This window comes from Ovis aries, chromosome 1, assembly GCF_016772045.2.
Source record: "Ovis aries strain OAR_USU_Benz2616 breed Rambouillet chromosome 1, ARS-UI_Ramb_v3.0, whole genome shotgun sequence".
Lineage (NCBI taxonomy): Eukaryota > Metazoa > Chordata > Mammalia > Artiodactyla > Bovidae > Ovis > Ovis aries.
Window position 1 is genome coordinate 77496781 of NC_056054.1, and position 23029 is coordinate 77519809.

Sequence of the window (23029 nt, forward strand, 5' to 3'; positions counted from 1 at the left end):
GGGCATGGTGTTATCCTGCGTGGCGGGACCTGACGCAGCCGTATTTGTTACGCGAAGGGGACCAGCGTGAACCTGAGAACTTTTCGTCTCTTCAGCCGATCGATGCTTGCCACCCGGAGTGAGCCCTGAATTATGGCGGCCTCTGCGCTGACGCCGCATGGAACTGCCTTTCCAGAAGAGGGGCGATGCGGTTATTTTGTGGAAAAGAAGAAGCGGTTCTGCAGGATGGTGGTGGCGGCCGGAAAAAGGTTCTGTGGTGAACACGCTGGAGCCTCGGAGGTCTGGTATCGCCTTACCCTCTCGAGGGTCGGAAATAAGTTTCCTGGTCCGGCACCTCCCCTCTGACAGATTTCTGCTTCAGTCCCCTGGATTTGGCAGCTTTTCCTGTGATAAACGCAGTACTGGCCTCCCTAGGGAGAGATGACGAGCTGTAGTGAAGTGCAGTGTTTTCTTTTATTTAAGTAAAGCGCCAGCAGTGACCCGTTTATCTTGATACCAGCTCATGGTAATGCTAGATTTTAGTTTTACTGCAGACTACCGCTTCTTGCGCTCGGCCCACTCTCCGCCTTCCTGATGGGAAATGGTGGTTTAGAAAGAAGAGTGATCAAAGAAAGAATCCAAGGTTTCAGTAATTGTGTTTTCATGGTTTCGTGAACGATAATCACGTCTTGTGAATGCGGTTGAGAGAAACTTCTCAAAATTTTTTATTTAGACGTACAGTCTTTTGAAAGCAACTAGTAACTACTTTGCTGAAAAGGGGAAGGAAAGATTTAAAAAACACGTAAGAATGAATTCTTTTAAAATTGAGAACAGAAAGTGTACAGTTTTGCTCCATTGTACATATGATTGTATTGTCAAGCAGCATATATTTTTATGTATGTGTATTTAGGGTATATATGACAGGGCATTTAAAAAGATCAGCATAATGCTTATAGAAAAAGAGCATGTTTCGTAGGTTTTAGAAAGATTAAGCTATAGAAAAAAAGCATTTGATTTCCTGCCTTGTGAATATCCAGTATTATTTACATTATTTTTGTTTGTTAGATGGTTTATCCTTCTAGGCAATATCCACTACAGATGCCAAAACCACGGTAGAACCCCTTCATCTGCTACTGATCCCTCATAGCTATAGCTCTAATTCATGTTTTGATTCAACTTATACTTGGCTGGAATGAAGTGTACTGAAACAAGCTTATGCTTCTTTTGACCTGTGACTGTGACCTGTGACTTACAGGAACTCTCTGAAGTACACTTTCTGTTGTATTTTGAGAGGACCAGCAAACATCCCCTGACTGAAAAATTAATTTTATGATTGCAGGAGGATTTTGTTCTCCCTCTTATAAGGCCTGGTATTTCACCTTAACCAGACGGCCAGAAGATGACAGCAGATGGAAACAGTAGTAGAGTATGACTAGATCCTTACAGGGTAATCCATATTCCTGGAGAGAAGCGGCATCATGTTATTAATCTCTTGAAAAAAAAAAAAACTGAAAAGCACCAAGTGGAAACACTTTCGATGACTATGGTTTGGTTTTCAATTTGGGTTATCCTGGGCTTGCCTGGTGGTTGAGACAGTAGAGTTTGCTTGCAATGCGGGAGACCCAGCTTCAATCCATGGGTTGGAAAGTTCCCTTGGAGAAAGGCATGGCCATCCACTCTAGTATTCTTGCCTGAAAAATTCCATGGACAGAGGAGCCTGGTGGGTTACACAGTGGGACACACTGAGCAACTAACACTTTGACTGAATCTTTAATTTTTGTTATGATTGAGTATATTGTTTCCATCTCTTTTTTCTTAAGTGTCATATATGGCTGAGACAACTTGTACTTATTTTTATCCAGTGTTTCTAATATGGGGGTGATTTAGCCTCCCCAGACAATGTTTGAAGACATTCTGGTCATCACAGCTGAAGATTGTTTCTTGTATCTAGTGGCTAGAGGCCAGAGATGCTGCTAAACATGCTACAGTGGGCAGGACAGCCCCCACAAAAAAGAACTATCCAGCCCTAAATATCAGTAGTGCCAAGGCTGAGAAGCCTTGTTTCTAACAAACAAGTTTTAAAAGTACTTTCTTCCCCTACTTGTCATTAGAGTTTGGGAAGTTAACATAGTCTTCTCCTTCATGGAGTTTAGACTTTAAAGCCAGCAAATAGGGAAGAATATGTGCTATATCTTCAAAAGATATTGAAAAGTCTCTTAATTTGGTCATGAAATTCAGTGAACATAGTTTTGTGGATACACTGGGAGGCAGAACAGAACTGAAATAAACTGAAAAAGAAATTGTTAATACTAGTAATGAACACAGCATTTGCTGTATGAACAGCGCTGTGTTAACATTTCTTTTGAAACCTATTAGCTCAATTTTTACAACCCTTGAGAGGTAAGATACCTCATTCTTAGCTTTCAGATGAGGCAGGAAGACTTCAGATCATAGAGTTAGGAGCTGATAGTTAGGAACTGAGAAAAATTAGGAATCTAAGCAGGCTGACGGACCTTTGGTTTTTAACTGTTAGACTATACAGACTTGCCAACACTATTAACTATTAACTCCTTTATTTTTTTTGAGTACTTGTAGTTAAATCAATGTAACTTAGAAATGAATAGGATGTTATTATTCTGTACCAAAAGCTGCAAAGCCAGTAGAGTATGATCACGTACCAAGTGGTTAAAAGACCGTATAGACGTCCCCAGCTGACTGTGGTTCAACTTATGATTCTTTGGCTTTATGATACTGCAAAAGCAGTGGGCATTCAGTAGAGAGCATACTCTGAATTTTTAATTTTTCATCTTTCCTGGGGCTAATGATATGCAGTACTGGGCAGTGTCAGAAGTCAGGGCTCCTAGTCAGCCACACTATCACAAGGGTAAACAACTAATATGCTATCACTCTGTACCCATACAACCTTCTGTTTTTCACTTTCAGTACAGTAGTCAATAAAATACATAAGATATTCACACTTTATTAAGAAATAGGCTTTTAGATGATTTTGCCCAACTGTAGACTTCTGTTAAGTGTTCTGATCACATTTGAGATAGACTAGGATATATTATAACGCTCGGTAGGTTAGGTGTATTACACGCATTTTTGACTGAGAACATGTCAACTTAATGATGGGTTCATCAGGATGTAATTCCATCATAAGTTGAGGAATATCTGTCTTTAGTTGTGTCTGCGATACACTTTTCCCCCACACACATTTTAACATCGCTAAAATCAGAATATTTCTCAATATCAACACTATGTCATAATTTAAACCGGCAGCATTTTTTTTCCTTAGTGGTCCCTAGAATAATAGTGTGTGTCTAGTCAGTGCTGTCACAGATTGAAAATTACATATGTAGACTTTCTCTATAACCTGTTGGAAGCTGTAGATCAATGTTATCCAAAGCAGTATTTGGTCATATATACCTAAACCAGCTACACGAGAGGTTATTTTTAATTGAAGCATAGATGATGTGAAAGTGAAAGTTTAGTTGCTCAGTCGTGTCTGACTTTTTGCAACCCCATGGACTGTAGCCTACCAGGCTCCTCCGTCCATGGGATTTTCCAGGCAAGAGTACTGGAGTGGGTTGCCATTTCCTTCTCCAGAGAAACTTCCCGACACAGGGATCAAACCTGGGTGTCCTACATTGTAGGCAGACATTTTACCATCTGAGCCACCAGGGTACAGATGTACAATACAGTGATTCACAACTTTAAAGGTTATACTCCATTTACAGTGATTATAAAATACTGGCTATATTCCATGTGTTGTACAATATATCTTTGTAGTTTATTTTATACATAATAGTTTGTACCTCTTAATCCTCTGCCCCTATAATGCTCCTCTCCCCTTTCCTCTCTTCACTAGTTTGTTCTGTATATTTGTGAGTCTGTTGCTTTTTTTTCTTATTTTCGCTAGGAGCATTGTTTTTTTAGAGTCCACATATAAGTGATATCATACATTATTTGTCTTTCCCTGTCTGACTTATTTCTCTAACCATATCCTCCAAGTCTGTCCATTTTGTTGCAAATGGCAGAATTCCAGTCTTTTTAAAGACTGAATAGTATTCCATAGGGGGGTGTGTATGTGTACACCACATCATCTTAATCCATTCATCTGTTGATGAATATTTACATTGCTTCTATATCTTAGCAATTATAAATAATGCTACTGTGAACATTGGGGTACACATACCTTTTTGAATTAGTGTTTTTATGGATATGTACCCAGAAGTCGAATTGCTGGGTCATATAGTAGTTGTATTTTTTTTGAGAACCCTCCTTACTGTTTTCCACAGTGACTGTACCAGTTTATATTCCTACCAACAGTGAATGAGGATTTCCTTTTTTCCACATGACTGTCAGTATTTGTTATTTATGTTTTTTTAATGATAGCCATTATGACAGGTATGAGGTGATATCTCATTACACTAGAGATTTGTGTTTTAAACTCGATGATCTGATTTTGGGAGTGTTTTGTTAATGTGCCTTTAAGGTTTCCTTAATCTTGTTTTGGGATAGCATAAGCTTATCATTATACTGAAGTTGTATCTAGTATCTGTAAGCAATAAACTTGATATATTGTTAGAATAAATATATTCTTTTTTGGTTGTTGTTTTTAGGAAGAAAATGCTCGGAAAAGAATTCTGTGTCCTTTAGATCCAAAACAGTAAGTATGGGTTGGAGAAGGGTTTTTCTGTGCTAGAAACAGTGATTATCACAGTCTTACTTTAAATAATTTTTTCTTTAAATTTAGCACAGTATATGAAGATCAACTAGCAAAGCATTTGAAAAAGTGTAACTCAAGAGAGAAGCCAAAACCTGTAAGTGTTTGGTCAGTAAAATCGAATGGTAAAATAGGTGCTATGTAATATATATATATACTTAGTAGATTACAAATATGAACTTTTAACAAAGCTCTTGCTTCAGGAGACTGAAATACGGTAAATACATCTGAGTGTATGTAGGACATTAGACTGTGAATCCACTAAGAGTCCTAATTCAGGTAACAGATGTTTTTGCAACAAAAATAGTATTCAGAGAGTAATTCCACCGTTTATCTATTCAAAAATGCTTAGTGCCAACGCTAGTGGTAAAGAAACCACCTGCCAGTGCAGGAGACCTAAGAGACACAGGTTCATTCCCTGGGTCGGGAAGATCCCCTGGAGGAGGGCATGGCAGCCCACTCCAGCATTCTTGCCTGGAGAATCCCATGGACAGAGGAGCCTGGGGGGCTACAGTCCATAGGGTAAAAAAGAGTCAGACACAACTGAAGCAGCTTAGCACAGTAGCATACAAGTTTATTTCAATAAAATATGATCCCAGTCTTCAGTGAACTTTTCAGTTCAATGAAAGAACTAAGTGTACATGTGATAAGAGCACATACTTGCATTAAAATTAAATCTAAGGGATCAAGAAAGACTTTCCAGAGAAACACTTGAACTAAGTCTTTTTTTAAAATATATAATTCTATTTTTTTTTTCTCTTTTGGCTTTGCTGGATCTTCATTGCTGTGTGGGGTTTTTTCTAATTGTGGAGAGCAGGGTCTGCTCTCCAGTTGCAGTATGCCAGCTTCTCACTGCGGTGGCTTCTCGTTGCAGAGCACGGGCTTTATGGTGCGCAGGCTTCAGTAGTCGTGGCACATAGGCTCAGTAGTTGCTGCTCCCAGGCTCTAGAGCACAGGTCCAGTAGTTATGGCACATAACTGCACGTGGATAATAATCTTCCTGGATCAGGGATCAAATCTGTCTCTTGCATTGGCAGACAGATTCTCAACCACTGGACTACCAGGGAAGTCCCAGCACCACTGTCATTTTGACAGCAAATTATCTCCATACATTTCCAAATGCCTCCTAATTGAGAACCAGTAGGCCAGATGGCATACGTTTAGTTTAAAAAGAAAAAATTTTTACATTAAGATGTGTAGTAGAAAAGTGATGACTATCCCCTGGTTCACCTCTTAGTAAAAAGAATGTTGCCTTTACTTTCAAGTATGCATGGAGATTATCTGGCTTCCCTGGTGGCTCAGACAGGTTCTTTAGAACCTGCCTGCAATGCAGGAGTGTTAGTGCTAGTCACTCAGTAGTGTCTGACTCTTTGCAACCCCATGGACTACATGTAGCCATCAGGCTCCTCTGTCCATGGAATTCTCCAGGCAAGCATACTTGAGTGGGTTGCCATTTCCTCCTCCAAGCGATCTTCCTAACCCAGGGATTGAACCTAGGTCTCCTGCATTACAGGCAGATTCTTTACCATCTGAGCCACAAAGGAACCCAGGTTCAGTCCCTGGATTGGAAAGATCACCTGGAGAAGGGAATGGCTACCCACTCCAGCATTCTATCCTGGAGAATTCAATGGACAGATTCTGGCAGGCTACATTCCATGGGGTTGCAAAGAGTCGGACACAACTGAGCAACTAACATTTTCACTTTCACAGGCGTGGAGGTTCTCTTCCTTACCTAACGGTTCAGTTCAGTTCAGTCGCTCAGTGGTTTCCAACTCTTTGCGACCCCATGAATTAGGCTTTAGTTAAAGCAAGCAGATTGAATATGTGTTCTGAGAACAGTTTGAGAGAAAACGTGAATTTATTAAAACTGGAATACCCCTATGAATTTCCTGGTGATCCAGTGATTGCGACTCCATGATTTCACTGCTAAAGAACTAGGTTCAGTCCCTGGGAACTAAGATCTCACAGGCTGAGTGGCACTGGGCCCCCAAAAAATGGAATACCCATGCACAGATTTCATTGCATGCTGGGGACACAGTGAAAAGGAAAGGGAGAAAAGCAGTGGGATGACGAGATAGAGAAAAGAAACGCAGAACAGTTTTTGTCTAGTACTCTATGTATAACATGAAATCCAGGTTTTGCTTTACTAGTAGTTGTAGCTATTAATAATTTTCTGTTACAGTTTTGTCGGTTATCCAACAAAACATTCTAATACCCACTTTCTAACCTGTTCCACTTAATCACTAGTTTCTATTATTACCCCTATAAGTAAAAGTAGCAACCCACAATCCACACAAACTTTTCTGCCATTTGTATAATTAAAACCTGTGCATTAATGTCTAATGTCTAATGTATAACTAAATTACTGTACATAATGTCTCAGGAGTTGTTTTCACTTTCAAAAGAGAATTTGTAAAAAATTACCATTTCATTCATTTATGTCCATGGTCTAATATGTAGCCACTAGCCATGTGTAACTATTTAAATTTGAGTTAATTAAAATTAAGCCAAACGAAAGTCCGATTCCTCAGTCACGCTAGCCGTATTTCAAGGCTGTAGCTACCATGTTAGGTAGGACAGATACAGAAGATTTTCATTATTGAACATGTTGAACTAGATCCTTACTTAGAGTCTTTCTGTCTCTGAAAATGGACTAGAAATCTATGTTGTATGTTACGCAACATAGTATCACAGGACATTTCTATATTCTGTTTTAATTAGTATTTTAAAATAGAAGAAATCAAACCTAAACCATTGTAATATTTTTTCATATCTGTTTGTGGTCATCTACCTATCTGATAAACAGCCATTTGTAGTTGGGCCTTTGTTTTTGCTTTAACAATTAGCAAAATAACATCTCAGTCTATGCTAGAGATAGGTAAAAATGTTAATAGAAATTACTAGTGAATTTCTTTAGACTATAAATGTTTATTCAGATAGCCACCTCACTAGAATGTAAGATCCAGCAACACAGAGGTTTTTGTCTGTTCTGTTCACTCTGGTGAATCCTCAGCAACTAAAGCAAGTTAAGGACCAGACTAGTCACTCAGTAATTATTTATGAATAATTTTTTCATGAATAAATGGATGGAAGAAAGAAAAGGTGGCAGGTGCAGAGTATTAGAAGGGATGAATCAGTTTTTCACCTTAATTTTTGTGAATTCTTCACATTAATAACTTTTGTTATCATTTTGTTTTTGTTAAGGACTTCTTTATTCAAGATATTAATGCAGGTTTAAAAGATGAAACCGAAATACCAGATCAATTAGTAAGTACTTGACTTTTCAATTTTATGAGGTGTTCTAGAGCGTCTCCACACTGTAAATAAGCTTACAATTTTTGTTCCAATTTTTGAAATAAATTAACTATTTTGACGTAAAATGCGTTTTCTTATAGAATCAATGTTATCAGTTCCCAGACCAGCTCACGTCCCATTTTTGTATATAGGTTCCAATTTCATCTCTCTCTGAAGAGCAGCTGGAAAACTTAATTAAGAAGTTGAGAAAAGCAAGTGAAGGTAAGTCTGCCTAAATTTGCGAGTTAAATTTTATTAGAATAATGAGGTGGTATATGAGTTGAACTTCCATGGTAGCTCAGATGGTCAAGAGTCTGCCTGCAATGCAGGAGACCCAGATTCGATCCCTGGGTTGGGAAGATCCCCTGGAGAAGGGAAATTCCTCTGTGGTTTAATATTACTACCATTGCTTAGAACCCTACAGTTTCACACTTGGTTGTTTAGGCTTGTGTGCTTTTATTTGGCACAGGTTTGAACTGCACACTTAAAGATCAAATTATGTCCCATCCAGCATTGCATGATGCCCTTAATGACCCTAAAAATGGTGATTCTGCAGCCAAACATCTGAAACAGCAGGTATGTTTAAGCCATAGTAACTCTACTAAAAATGGCCTTTTTGTTCATTTGTCAGAAGCTAACATTCTATTTTTTCTAAATATAGTATTAATGAAATTTTGTTTAGATTATCTTTCATGGTACAGAATCTCCATTTTAAACAATGTTGTTCAAATATATATAGAAAGTCCTTGGCATGGATAGGGTTCTGAGTACTGCATGTTAAGTACTTAAAAGCAGGAGAAAAACTTTAAAGCCAAACAAAAATTACCATTGTGAACATGGTGCCCTATATAGAAATTGTCTTGCTGTTTTTCCATTTGAGCCAAATGTTTTTGTTCTAGTTTATAAAATAATCTTGTGAAGTTTGCAGGCTTCTATTTTAGGTAACATTGAAAATTTAAAGTTACTTGGTCCAAGAAGATGCTTTGTTGAATTTGGAGCAGGAAAGGGAAAATTATCTCATTGGGTTGATATTGCCTTAAAAGATGCTGAAAAAGTTCACTTCATCCTAGTAGAAAAGGTGACCACAAGATTCAAGGTAAGTGAAGTTCACATTGTGGTATATTTGTAGCCAGATTTTGTTTGCACTTAAAAAAAGAAGCCTCTAAAAGAAAATGAGTTTTTTGTGTTTATTTGACTGTAGTTTTTTATTCTAATTATATTGGTGACTTAAAGGTAATTTTTTAATCTAAATTTCTGAGTTCTTAAAATAATAACAAAGGTAAGGAGATACGTGGAAAGAGCCAAGCTCAAGCTAGCAGTTAAAAGTCTTGAGTCCTTACTTACCTCTGAAACTTACTGTTTGTTCAGTAAACATTTATTGAGCATACCACCAGAACCATGACAAATTTGAGTAGATACAGTCAAATAATACAAGAGTCCCTATGTTCTATTATGTTTAGAATGAAAGTGAAAGTCGCTCAGTCGTGTCTGACTCTTTGCAACCTCATGAACTATACAGTCCATGGAATTCTCCAGGCCAGAATACTGGAGTGAGTAGCCTTTCCCTTCTCCAGGGGATCTTCCCAACCCAGGAATCAAACCCAGGTCTCCTGCATTGCAGGCAGAGTCGACAAGCTGAGCCACAAAGGAAGCCCACTTATATTTAGAAAGAAGAGACAAATAGATAAATGATTATTTTTTAAAAGGTGTTAAAATATGAAGGAAAAAAAGATGCTGCACAGAATACCGTGTGGGTTCAAAGGAGGGAGTGACAAGTTTTACTGCAGGGAAAGGATGATAAATGGCTACATAGAAAAAGTGATGTTTGAGGTGTGTCTTGAAAAGTGAGTATTTGCTAGATGCGGGGTTTGAGAAGCATTCTAGGAAGCAAGACCAGTGTAGCCAAATGCATGAAAGGACAGGGGAGCACAGAAACATTTCTCTGTGATGGAAGTGAAGTAGAGTTCAACAGTGAGATGGGAGAGGTGGGCCGGACTCCGGAAGGGGTCGTATTTTATGCTGTGGAAGGAGTTTGACTTTATCTTGTTACATGCTGGGGATACAGTGGAAACAAGATTTAATTCTTGTCTTCAGGAAGCTTACATCTAATGGGACATTTTTATAAGCATATTGGTTTAGTACGCTAAGTGGTAAGTACCAGCTGATGGCAGAGTTCTACCAGAAGGTGAAACACCAGCCTCAGGTTTCCTGAGAAGGAAGCAGCAAAGAAGAGATTTAAGGAGTATATAAGGATTGGTGAAGTAAATAGAGTTTTAAAAGTTCATCTTAGCAGTACTATTAAAGCTGTATCAGAAGAGTATGAAACTTCAACTAGGGAGATTAATAATAAGATACTATCCTATGATCCAGGTAAGAAATGAGCCAGCTTAGGATGTTGCAGTGAGGCAGAGAGGAGGGAAAGAGTATGAGAAATGTAGTGATAGTGGGAGCCATGAGACTTTATTAAGTAAGAGGGAGGAGTTAATTCTGGTGGCCTTTTGTGCCTTGAATGACTAAGTGGTGTGCTTCCCTCAGACAGGGAGTGTGCCAGGATGAAGGGGAAGAATAGTTCAGAGGGAGAAATAATGAGTTCAGTTTTGGGTGAGTTTGCTGTTGAAGTAGAACTTTCTGTTTGACAATTGGATTTGTGTGTGCTCATCAGAACGGTTTAGGCCACAATGTAGATTTATCAATCATAGGTATATGGATATAGATGAGAATGGTTGTGATCTTTCAGGGAGAGTAAGGAGAGAAGCAAGCCACAGATAGTGTATTAGGGCCTGATAAAGATAAAGGAACTGGCAAATAATCTTAGGTAAGTCAGTTAACATCTATGAACATTAATGCCTTTATCAGTGAATTGGGGATTTTTAGAATTAAAGGAAATAATGTGTACATTATAATTTATAAAATGTTCAAGGCTTATAAAAATGTGAGGGCTTCCCTGGTAGCTCAGCTGGTAAAGAATTCACCTGCAATGCAGGAGACCCCCCGTTCAATTCCTGGATTGGGAAGATCCGCTGGAGAAGGGATAGCATACCCACTGCAGTATTGTTGGGCTTCCCTGGTGGCTCTGTTGGTAAAGAATAACCTGCAATGCAGGAGACCTGGGTTCGATCCCTGGGTTAGGAGGATCCCTTGGAGAAGGGAAAGGCTACCCACTACAGTATTCTGGCCTGGAGAATCCCATGGACTTGTTATTTTCTGTCACAGAATATACAATTAACAATTCTACTTTTTAAATACTAAAAAATAAAGTGGAAAATTATTAACTCTGACTTTTGAAAATAAATAGAAATCTTTTCATTTTCATAAAGCTTTTTTTTCCCTTACATGAAACCCATTGTTATAATAATGTTCTATTTGTACAGGTAGATGGCAAACACAGAAAGAAAAATTCAGTGTTTGAAAGACTTCAAATTGATATTCAACATTTGTGTTTGAGTAAGTTGCATAACTTTCAGTTGCTCTTCCATAAATCAAAGAACTTTTCAAACTCTTGAAGGTTGCTTAGAAGTCCAATCAGGCAGAACAGTGCTTCAGGAAAAACAAAGATTAATCCATTTTTAATATAGAATTTTATATCTAACATTTAGATACATTTAAATGGGATGAGGGTTGACACTCTAAGAAATTGTGTTTCAGGATCAGCTAGACATGAAATGTCATACTAGAGAATAGTTTAAAAATATTGATAATATGCCCTTATCTTGCTTATTTGTGCTGTTTAATTACTGAGTTGGTTCATGCCATACATTAGCCTTCTGCCCATTGTTAACATGACTTTACCAAAACTGTTACGGAAATGAGCTAGTTCTCTGCCTAACTAATTTGTGAAAGATACTCCCACAATTTTAAATTGTACCAAAGAAAATAACCTATCTCTATGGAACTTATTTCATACACACACACACACATACCCATGAATCATACTTTTTAATGCCCTTTTTATACCTTTTTTAGAATGAAAATAATACAAACATATGCCAGCAACCTCTTCTGCTAATTTTAATTCAGCCCTGTAATGCAACCCACCGTTGGCCCATATAGTAAATAAAATTTGTTCATTGAATTAGTAGATAATTTATAATTTTTTTTACTTGGTCTTCTAAAAATGTATTTAAGGTCCTATATATAGCACATGGAACTATATTCAATGTCCCCTGACAAACCATATTGGAAAAGAATATGAAGAAGAATATATATATATATATGTTTATATACTGATCACTTTGCTGTACAGTAGAAATTAACACATCACTGTAAATCTGCTATACTTCAATTTTTTTAAAGAGGTATAACTTTAAAAATTGCACTTTAATTGTCTTAAATTGTTCTAATACATTTATCAAGTATTCTGTTAGTTGCCATCTTCCTGAAAAAGTCTCTTCTGGATCCTTCAGACCTGTTCGAGTCTAGACTGGGCGTGCTGTCTTCTGTTCCTGGGGCACAATTGTCAACCTTAAAACTTTTCATTCTCATCCTGGGGATTCCCTTCACTCTTGTAGGTTGAAATTTATTTTTCCACATTTTTTTTTTCTCTTTTGGCCATCCTGGGCAGCTTTTGTGATCTTAGTTCCCCAACCAGGGATTGAACCCTCAGCATTGAAAGTGCGAAGTCCTAACCACTGGACCTCCAAGGAATTCCCTGTTTATCTACATTTTATCCCACATCTTCCTCTGTTAATTTACTCTTCTTGGGCAAAGACCTCCTCTGTAGCTTCCTGAGAAACACTTGCATTAGAGAGAAATTTGATGCCTTGCATTGTCTGAAAATATCTTTAACTTTACCCTTACACTTGATTTGGCTGAGTCTTTTCTGTTTCTGGGGCTTCCCTCGTGGTTCAGCTGGTAAAGAATCTGCCTGCAATGGAAGAAACCTGGGTTTGATCCCTGGGTTGATCATCCCCGGAGAAGGGAAAGGTTACCTCCTCCATTATTGCTGGCCTGGAGAATTCCATGGACTGCATAGTCCATGGGTTCACAGAGTTGGACACGACTGAGTAACTTTCACGTTCAAAGAATTTTGAAACTATTACTCCATTAGTGTCGTCGTTCAAAAGTTCAGCGCTGTTCTGAGTCCTGATCCCTTGTCTATCATCTCCTTTTTTCTTTTCTAGAAATGTATAGGCTCTTTCCTTTGTCCTCAGAGTTCTACCTTTTCACAGTGATGTGTCTTGCTGTGTCATAGTTTATCTGTTGTGCTGGGCACTTGGTGTGCTCTTCTGTTTATAGCAGTGGTTCTCAGCTAAAGACAGTTTTGGCCCTCAGGGAGAACTGACAATGTCTGAGATATTTTTTGTTGTCAAAAAAGACATGTTGCTGGCTAGATGGATACAGACCCGAGCCCTGCTAAATATCCTATAAGGTACAGTACAGTTCTCCACAACAATGAATTATTGGAGCCAAAAGTTAATGCCAAGAGTGAGAAATCCTGATTTAGAGATTCCAGTATTCTCAGCTTTCTGGAAAATTTTCTTGCATTTTGGGTAATTTCTTTACATTCTTTCTTTCTTAACTTTCTCTGCTTCAATGTTTCTTTTCTCCCTTAATAGGAGAACTTTTATGATTTAGTTATTAGACCTCCTGGAATAGTTCTCTACCTTTCTTGACTTTACTTCTCTGTTCTATATCTTTTATCTTTTTTTTATATACTTTTGCAGATTTCTTCAGCTTAATTTCTTCTATCATAGTTTTAATTTCTAAGATCTTTTTCTCTGAATTTATCTTTGTTATTTTAATTGTTCTTTTTTTCATAATTGCAATATCTTTGTGAGGATATTAACAATACATTTTTTAAGAAGTATTCTCCCTTTAGAGTCTATATGCACTCAGTTGCTCTTTTCCGTTTGTTTTGGTCTGTTTCAACTTAGAGGCTCTGCTCAAACATCTGTGCTTTTTGATGGTGTGTTCATAGTGAGGATTGAGGGACTATGAACTCTTAAGTCTTCAAGTGGAATTGTTGACTTCAAGCTCCAGTTTGAAGTAACTTGTCTAAAACATGATCTTTCCTCTTGGGCTGGTCAGGTTCCCCAAATAACACTTTTTGATCATCTGCCTTGAGGGTGAGAATCTAGTTACTAATGTTGTAGGACCCAGTGAGGAGTAAGAGCTTTATCCATATGCATACTCACTTAATCCTGCTATTTTACCACACATCAACTTCCCACTTCGGGCTTCTGTCATGGCTCAGACAGTAAAGAATCTGCCTGCAATGCAGGAGGCCCAGGTTCGATCCCTGGGTTGGGAAGATCCCCTGGAGAAGGGAATGGCAACTCACTCCAGTATTCTTGCCTGGAGAATTCCATGGACAGATGAGCTTGTCAAGCTATAATCCATGGGGTCACAGAGTCAGACATGACTGAGCGACTAACACACACACACACACTCACACACACAGCTTTCCACTTCTTAACCGTCCTTCAGTCCAGTGACCTCCTGTCTTAACTGCTTCAGAGAATTATCTAGTTTTCCACCAGTTGGTAAAGAGGTAACCATCAAGTGGCTATGAGATGTGGATCTGACTACTTAAATAGACTTTCTGCCATTGTACTATTATTCATAACATAACTGTCTCAGCTCTTCTTCCAAAATTCCTGATGCCCCCAGTTCCATAAGGGCTTACTTAGACAACCTTTCTCTTCACTCTGATATATAAGTTTCTTGAATCACTTTACATGGGCAAACTGTTCCACTTGTTAGCAATTTCTTCTAGCATGTGATACCATCTGAAAGCAAGCAACAGAAAATTTGAAATATTTACTGAGGACCTCCATTGGACAAATAACTGTGCTGGGTGCTATAGCTGAATTTGTAGGGAGAAACATACTTTTTATTTCAGAAACTTAGAAAAGGAAAATGAATTGGATGGTGGGGGGTTGGGGGTGTTGGGAACAGAAGCCATAACTGTGATGTTCTGCATTTTGCTACATTACCTTGTAGATGTCTTTTTTTTTTTAACTTTTATACCACTGTTATGACTATTTTATTCAGAACAGTGTGAAATGCTAAAATAATGTCTTATTCTTACATAAGATTATATCTTATTCAAGATACAATAAAAGCTATATTTTTAGTTTGATGCTAATATTGAGTATATAATATTGTGTAACGTAAAATGTTGATTGTATTATTCATGTGTATTTGTCATATATATTAGTTATGAAAAATAAACCTGTTAGGGAAATTTTTGAGTCCTTTTATCAATGGGTAATAATATTTAGCTAAATAAGGCTTCAACAGGGTAGAGTCCTGAGTCAGTATGGAATAGCACTGGCCTAAAAAATCAAGAAGCTTTAAATTAGGAGGAAAGGCCCTGCTGGGGATGAGGTGGGAAGAAAAAGAAAACGAAAAACTTTTTAACTAATTCTCTCCATATCAGTAGTCATCTGTGTTACTTATCAAGTCACTACATCTTTGAGCCCCTTATTTCTAAGCTATAAAGTGAGAATTTTTTTGTTTGTGCCTCTTTTGGCCCTAAAATTCAAAGATTCTAGTTAGTTTAGTTCTCTTTGAAAGCCCACGTAATGCTTTATCTCACAAAAGAACTAACTTAGTTCTTATTTCATTTCAGACAAGATTCCTTTGCTAAGCAAAGAAAAACTACCTGTTGTAGGAATTGGAAAGCATCTGTGTGGTGTGGCAACAGGTATGTAAACATACAAATAATGTTGAGATGAACGCATTAAGTTTTAGCATGAAAGAGTCTCTTCAGTAGTTTTAATTCCTTGTTTGTTATTCATTAATTTTCTTAGTAGCACTCACCCTGTATTATATCCAGTTTTAGAGCTTTCCTATTTAGTTGCTCATTTTGGCCACTTCATAGGATGAATTAAGAGTTTTATGTGTAAATGCTGTGTTATAAGGGCTTCCCTGGTGGCTCAGACGGTAAAGCGTCTGCCTGCAGTGCAGGAGACCTGGGTTCGATCCCTGGGTCGCGAAGATCCCCTGGAGAAGGAAATGGCAACCCACTCAAGTACTCTTGCCTGGAAAATCCCATGGACAGAGGAGCCTGGTAGGCTACAGACCATTGGGGTCGCTAAGAGTCGGACACAACTGAGCGATGTTAAAAAAGGGTGGTGGGGGGGAACCTTAAAGTTCTTTGGGTTATATTTCATCCAAAAGGAAATCAGTCATTTACAGAAGCTATTATGGTTCTTTTCCTGAAGCTACTCATTTTTTTTAGAATTGCTTAGGAAGGACTCTCCTACTAGAAGATGATTATTTATCAAAATTCTAGGGGAAACAAAAAAATGTTAAGATGTGTTGTCTTAAGCTTGGACCCATCAGATATAGTATGATAAAGTAGACAGAATATGGGCTTTGAAATCAAACAGTACAGGGTTCAGCTTTGTTGTGTAACTCTGGCAGATTAAACTTTGAGCCTCCAGTGAGGCCTACTTTCCACATTCTGACCCTCTTCTTAACTCTTCACTGTTTGCTATGACCATCTTACATTTCAAGACTGACCCTGAACATCAGCTTCAGTAGATGCTTAGCTGATGACTTTCTTCTTTCTTTCTTTGGGTTCTTTAAGTTCAAAACTTCCCTGGAATATATATGTAGAAAACACAAATTTTTTCTTTGCAAGTCATTTCCTCAACAAGGGTAAGAAAAATGAGAGCCACTGTGAGTAGTTGGACTAAAAGTTTTTCAAATTTTAGATCTTAAGCTTCACATAGTTTTTTGGGGATGGGGGAAGTTGACTTTATGCAGAATAAATCATTAGAGAAAATTATTCAGTAATGAGGAAAGAGCAAATATGAACAAAGTTGATATTAGCGCAAGTATAAAGCTAAGTAGGTTTTTGTTGTTGGGCTTTTAAAAACCATACTGCCTAATAAATGTAAAAATTACTTATTTTTAAAGATGATGTGGTTTGGGGGGGGCCACATAATTGTGTTTGCAGATCTTGCATTACGATGTTTGGTTGAAACCTATGCTGCCAGTTGTGAGGAAAGGAATGAAGAACCTTTAGCCAAACGCATAAAGAATGATAAAACAGAAAAAGAAATTAACACTTTGGCCAAGGAAGGAAATGAAAAAAATATCCCAGAGAAGTGGACCCCTGTGGCTGGCATTGTTATTGCACTCTGTTGTCACCACAGGTGTGATTGGAGACATTATGTGGGCAAAGAATATTTCAGGGCTCTGGGCCTTGGCGCAGTGGATTTCCACTATTTCCAGCGAATGAGTAGTTGGGCGACTTGTGGGATGCGAAAAACGACTTTGGAAGCTTCAAATATTTCCACAAAAAGAAGAGATGAACAGATTGATGGCAGTGAAGAGCATGATGATGGAGGATACAGAATCACTGATGACAGCGCTGAGAGTTTGCCTGGGTGAGTGGCTACTTTGAAGAGCACCGCACTAAGGCAGAAATACGTTATTTTTGCTGTACTTTATTTTTAGATGAGTATTGCCAAAAATTCATTCATGAAAATATATTTTACCATCTAATTTTAGAATAAGTTAAAATACACACACTTTTATTATGGCATTAACAAAACGTTTTTTTGACGCATAGAACATAGCTCCTAGAACATACTGTGCGTTATTTAGCAGTTTGTCAATAAATAGGAATAGCTAAAATAATTTTTATAAGGTTTTACAAAATTTTAATAACATGTTATGTGTGTTTATTCAATTTAGGTTTCTTACTGTTGAAGAAAAGAAGAAAATAGGGCATCTTTGTAAATTGCTGATTGACCAAGGCCGAATCAAGTATTTACAGCAGAAAGGCTTCAGTCCTGCTTTACAGTACTATATAGAACCTCTGGTATCTTTGGAAAATGTATTGTTAACTGCTTTACCAAATCATTCTTCACCACCAGAAACAAGTGCTTAATAAGAAAGAAATTTTGAACAACATCTGTCTTCCACCAAAAATAATTTTTTTAATTGTATTTTTATATTCATGGAAATATTTAAATAGCAGATAATGTGAACTTTAAAAATGTTGTGGCCTCATTGAACTTAGGTAATGGCTTTGTTTTTTACTTTAGAAATCCAAACATTAGAGAATTCACCAAATTCCCAAAGCAATCAGCAGGGCATCTTGAATTATACTATCCATCAGCATCTATGGAGTTTGGGGAAGTAGTTGAGCAGTTGACTTGGTTACCTGAAACACATAACATGCCAACATGTAACAGGTACATTCACTTTCTATTTGCATTAATTTTAGAAACTTATTTTCCTTTGGTTTTATTTAATACTTTTTATTTTTCAAGTTTAAGATGTAATGATCAATTATCAGTTTACAACAAGGACCAATCTGAGAATTTGGCTTATGTATGGATTTTTTGTCCAGGCAGATCTGGAAAGAATAATTAATTGTGATTATTTGTTTCTATTACAAAGAAATACAGAATTGTTCTCAGTTAATTAATGAATTTATCTTCAGATTTCAAGAGCCATACCTGTATTTATATATTATCAAAGTTTATTCATGACAGACACTAAAACTAAAGAGGTAATTGGATAATTACCTCTTGGATAATAACTAATTGGATAATTATCTAGTTAAAACTTCCAAAAGGATACTTATAAGCCTAATTCACAAATTAAATTGAAATTTGTAAATAACTTCTGAAGTTAATTAGGCATCCGTATCTTTTAATGGGTCATTTTTACATATATAAGGACAATTACAAATATATTCTCTCCTGCTTGAGAAGATAATTTGGAATAAAGTAGAAATTAGATAGTGATACCAAAAACCTCACATTTGGGCCTCAGCTCATACGCAGTTTCTATGCACAAGTAAACATTAAACCAAACATATGGTAGGACTGTTAGTCTTTTCCTCATCTCATCCTTGGTTTATTTCTGCTTTATTTGTAAAAATTGTCTTAATCATTGTACATTTGCCAAGATAAAGATCCAGAATTACTAATTTAGATACTATAATGATATTCTTAAATAACTAGTATTTGTAGGTCTGTGAGTATGTTAAATATAAAGTCTAGCACATTTTTACTTTCTGACCTTTCTACTTAAGTCTTACATATCTCATGAGACTGCCTAGGTTCAAATCCTTACTACTTGATATCTTTGTGCCTCAGTTCCCCTCTTGAAATGGGGATGATGAAGATAATAATACCTCACAGGGTTGTCATATGAGCATTAAGTGATATAACATATTAAAATGCTTAGAACAGTTGTAAGTACAGAGTAAGTACTTAATAAATACTATGTTTTTAATAGTACTAATTCATAAAAATATTTTTAATGACAGACTTGGTTTTATTATCTCTGTTTAAGTTGTAACCTTTTTTCTCTTGTTGTAAGTTCTATGTCAAATATTATTAAAATAAAGTAGTTGGATCATTTTTTAAATTAGCTATTCATGCCTGCAAATTGAGACCATAAAGGAAGATAATAATACATTGTAATAAATTGCAATGTATTTTTGCTGAGTTAGACCAATTTTGCTGAGTTAGGCAATGCTAATTTGTGTTATGCAGTCTGTTTTACTTTATTCAACAATTTTTGCCTGGAAATAAAAAGATATTCTACAACAGACATTATCTCTGTTATGCATCATAAAACATACATATGCACACAAGAATTATACTGATGAAGTCCTGTGGACCATTTAGCTTAATGAATGTTTCTGACAATAATACCAGTTACTCTATGGGAAGATGAGCCATAGAGTACTTGCTGTAGATCAACATGCCAGCTGTAGGTAAAGATTATTGTTTTCCCCAACCTTGCTTATTTCCTTTCCTTAAGGTAACATGAGACAGTGAATATGTGGGATATACATAGGAGCTATTTCTTGACCGGCAAAATTTGCAGGTTCAGTAAACTTAAACTTTAGATTGATCTACACGACTGCCTCTTCCTTCGTCCCTCAGATACATCACATATACTGTGTTGAAACTTAAGTTCATGTTCCACTTCTACCACCAGACCAGCTTCATTTCCCCGTCTCAGCATCACCAGTCATCTAGTTGTTCCAGCCAAAACCAGATTCATCCTGAACAACTCCTTTTTCTCGTCTTCATTCAGTCATCAATTCTGTCTCCTACCTGTCTTATATATATTTATACTCTGCTATCCAAACCTAGGCCCCAAACTATTCCAAATTTTTTACATATCTTCCTCCAGTCTGTCCTCCATGTTACTGTTTCTGCAACCTTGCTACAACAGATCTAATGACCTTCCTTGGATGTCGGTAAAAATATTTTTTCCAGCTGAAAATCCTCTTTACCTTTTGCTTGGATTATACCTACTCTTCAAAATAACTGAAGATGTAACTAAATTCTGTGTTTTAACTGAAAAATTCTTCACATTTTAGTGAATTATAAAATGTTTTCTATTACTAGCAATGTAGCAATGTTTTCTACTATCCTATTGCTTATTTTTTAATAACAGATAATTACGCCCTTTGTCCTCTTCCCCTTGGGTTAAGTCATTCTGTCCATAATTTTAAAAAGCAACAAAAAGGTTTTAATTCTAAATTATCAGTGATCAAAATCTACACATCAAAAACTCACATTGTAACTATTGGCTAAAATCTATGTTCTCTTGATAACATTTCACTCCTAGGCACAGTAGCAAAATGTTTTTTCTATTTGTGGATTATTGCAGAAAAAGAGGAAACAGTAGGGAAGGTAGTGTTTAATGAGTAACTGACATAACAAACTGATAAAATGAGGCAGTGAAGCTTTCTAAGAATTACATCTTCATTCATTTGGTCGTGCTTCAAGTTCTTGACCAAAGAAATTTATTTCCTGACTCTACTTGAAAAGGCTTCTTAACATTTTTACAACCTTTCTCTCCAAGGCTTTATCAAACTTGTGAACACATTTGAATTTCACTTTTTTTTTCCTTCAACAATATTGAGTAAGAGACTAGGATTTGACAGAAAAGGTAAGATGGAATGAAAAGTCTATAAAGGAATTCATATATATGTCTATATATATATATATACACATACACACGTTACTAAAAAGAATTTTTAACCTGTGTTCTATACAAATCTCATACCTGCTCTCCGTGACTCCTGTATGTATGTGTGCATAAACTGAAGGCCAAATAATTCCCGTTCCTCTTCCTCATCTGTGTTTTCACTGGGAGGAAGTGTTACTTCCAATTTCAATGGGTTGTCTCGGAAGTTGACAAACCTAGCAGTTCACCAAAAAACAGTATTTTTATAGATGCCATAGAAGTGTACATTTATTTTCCTGGAGAAAGATCAAATGATAATATACTAAATTACTCTTTTTTAACTGGTTTCAATAACTGAACATCTTGGTGAGATGTGATATATCCCAAGAATCTTTAAGTTTCTTTCCTAGAAGAAAAAAATATTAGCTTTAGACAACTTATTTTTCAAGCTTGTGAAAGCAATTATTAGTCCATAGCATATGTTTAATGTGGTATAATTTAACTTGCAAGAGCAATCTCAATGCATCTCAAAAGTACAGTTAATGCTATGAACTTAAATTTTCTGCATATTTTTAAAAGTATGTCTTATCTATCATTATATTTTCACCATTGGGTACAGGGCTCAATAGTTGCTAAATGAATGATTCTGTTGAAAGTTGTGGGATTTGTTATGAATTCCAATGGTTTATGCTCACTGTCAGGAAATTAACTTTTGGAAGATACTTGAGGAAGATCTGTTAGTAATTAACTTAGTAAAAAGTTGTATTTAACATTGCCTGTATCAATTTGTAGTTATTTAGAAGGAAAATAATCACTGTTCTTATGGTTTTGGTGTTTGTATCATGGATAAAGTTTGTTAGCAATTATAAAGATGATTTTCAGGAAGATGTCACCAACAGATGACATTCCTTAAAGCTGATAAATCCCACTACTGTTTTAGTTTCAAGGATTCTTGAGTAATTTAGGCCAGTATTATATGAACCCTATTTATAAATTATAGCACTTCAAAGTTGGGAGAGATTTTTTAATGTATTTATTTATTTGAATGAGAAATCTATTCATAACAATTTTTTCATATTACTTTGTTCTGCAGCTAGAAAGGAACATGTGGGTTCTGTATCTACAAGTTTTACCTTAGATTGGTCATCTCTTCCATACGCACTGGAATATCTTGCAGTTTATTGTTGCTGAGAACAAGAGTACTCAGATTTTTCATACTGCTGATTGTTTCTGGCAAACATGTTATTTCATTCCGTTGCAACCATAATGTATGTAGATTTTGCATTCTGAAGAATTAAAAGAGGTTTCTGTGATTAATCACATATAATATGAAAACCCTGGTTCTTATTAAAAAAATTTTAATGTCATACTATATAATATCTTGTTTAACCAGTCTACCTGAGTTAACTGACTTAACATTACCTGATTTTAGGGAAACTAGATCAGGGAGCTAATCTCCGTTTGCAGTACAACTCCCATGTAGTAGTAGAAATGAAATCAAGGTATTCTACAGTTCTTCACTATTTCATAGATTTCTTGCAGAAGAACTGCTAAAATGTTATATAATCTTAATTAGAATCTTAAAAGCAAACTCAGAAATTATTAATATGCCCATTTAGAGCAAGGCAAGTATGCATATTGTTTAACAGCGTGGACTCGGCCAGGGTGCAGGTGTTGATTAGTCACTAAGTCATATCTGATGCTTTTGAGACCCCAGGGGACTACAGCCCACCAGGCTCCTCTGTCCATGAGATTTCCCAGGCAAGAATACTGGGGTCGGTTGCCATTTCCTTCTCCAGGGGATCTTCCAGACCCAGGGATCAAACCCCACATCACTTGCCTTGCAAGTGGATTTTTTACAGCTGAGCCACTGGAGGGTGTGGATGCCTGGGTTCAGATCGTAGCTGTCACGCTTACTGTGATCTTCAGCAATTCACCAACATCTCTACATCAGTTTCCTCAATCAGGCACTAAGCAATGTTGTTATTGTGGCATATTCTTGTCAATTTGTTGATTTCAGAAAGTCCATTTTTCTGTCCCAAACCTCATGCCCCCTCCTTTTTTTTTGTCTGCACCACATGGCTTGTGGGATTTTAGTTCCCTGGACCAGAGATGGAATTCGAAGTA

At 36.7% G+C, this 23029-nt stretch overlaps 2 protein-coding genes across 11 annotated transcripts in view; one reads left to right on the plus strand and one right to left on the minus strand.

Moving 5' to 3' along the window:
- TRMT13 (tRNA methyltransferase 13 homolog) lies at positions 1 to 19526 on the plus strand. Of its 7 annotated transcripts, none has more exons than XR_009599824.1 (11): positions 1 to 279; positions 4605 to 4651; positions 4739 to 4805; positions 7913 to 7975; positions 8155 to 8224; positions 8472 to 8578; positions 8931 to 9098; positions 11374 to 11446; positions 15576 to 15650; positions 15868 to 16016; positions 16911 to 17015. XR_009599824.1 is itself a non-coding variant. In XM_015092137.4 (11 exons), the coding sequence occupies exons 1-11, from the start codon at positions 503 to 505 to the stop codon at positions 17847 to 17849; spliced, it is 1302 nt and encodes a 433-aa protein (XP_014947623.1). In that variant the 5' UTR covers positions 1 to 502; the 3' UTR covers positions 17850 to 19526. The 7 variants fall into 7 exon arrangements, 6 of the variants coding, with proteins under 6 accessions (XP_014947623.1, XP_014947622.1, XP_027828142.1 ...); XM_015092137.4 differs by lacking the exon at positions 15868 to 16016 and adding an exon at positions 17654 to 19526 and having other exon boundaries at positions 1 to 505; positions 16911 to 17343; XM_015092136.4 differs by lacking the exon at positions 15868 to 16016 and adding an exon at positions 17654 to 19526 and having other exon boundaries at positions 16911 to 17343.
- LRRC39 (leucine rich repeat containing 39) overlaps positions 17384 to 23029 on the minus strand; it is a 21492-nt gene continuing 15846 nt past the window's right edge. For 2 of the 4 annotated variants that reach the window (XM_027972348.2, XM_027972344.2), the window contains exons 7-9: positions 22036 to 22188; positions 21002 to 21138; positions 17384 to 18125 (exon numbers count right to left, since the gene is read on the minus strand). In XM_027972348.2, coding sequence (XP_027828149.1) covers positions 18070 to 18125; positions 21002 to 21138; positions 22036 to 22188 — 346 coding nt within the window. In that variant the 3' untranslated portion in view covers positions 17384 to 18069. Of the gene's footprint in view, positions 21309 to 22035; positions 22189 to 23029 lie in introns of all 4 variants that reach the window. The other 2 variants (XM_042251402.2, XM_060412141.1) reach the window with 2 other exon arrangements.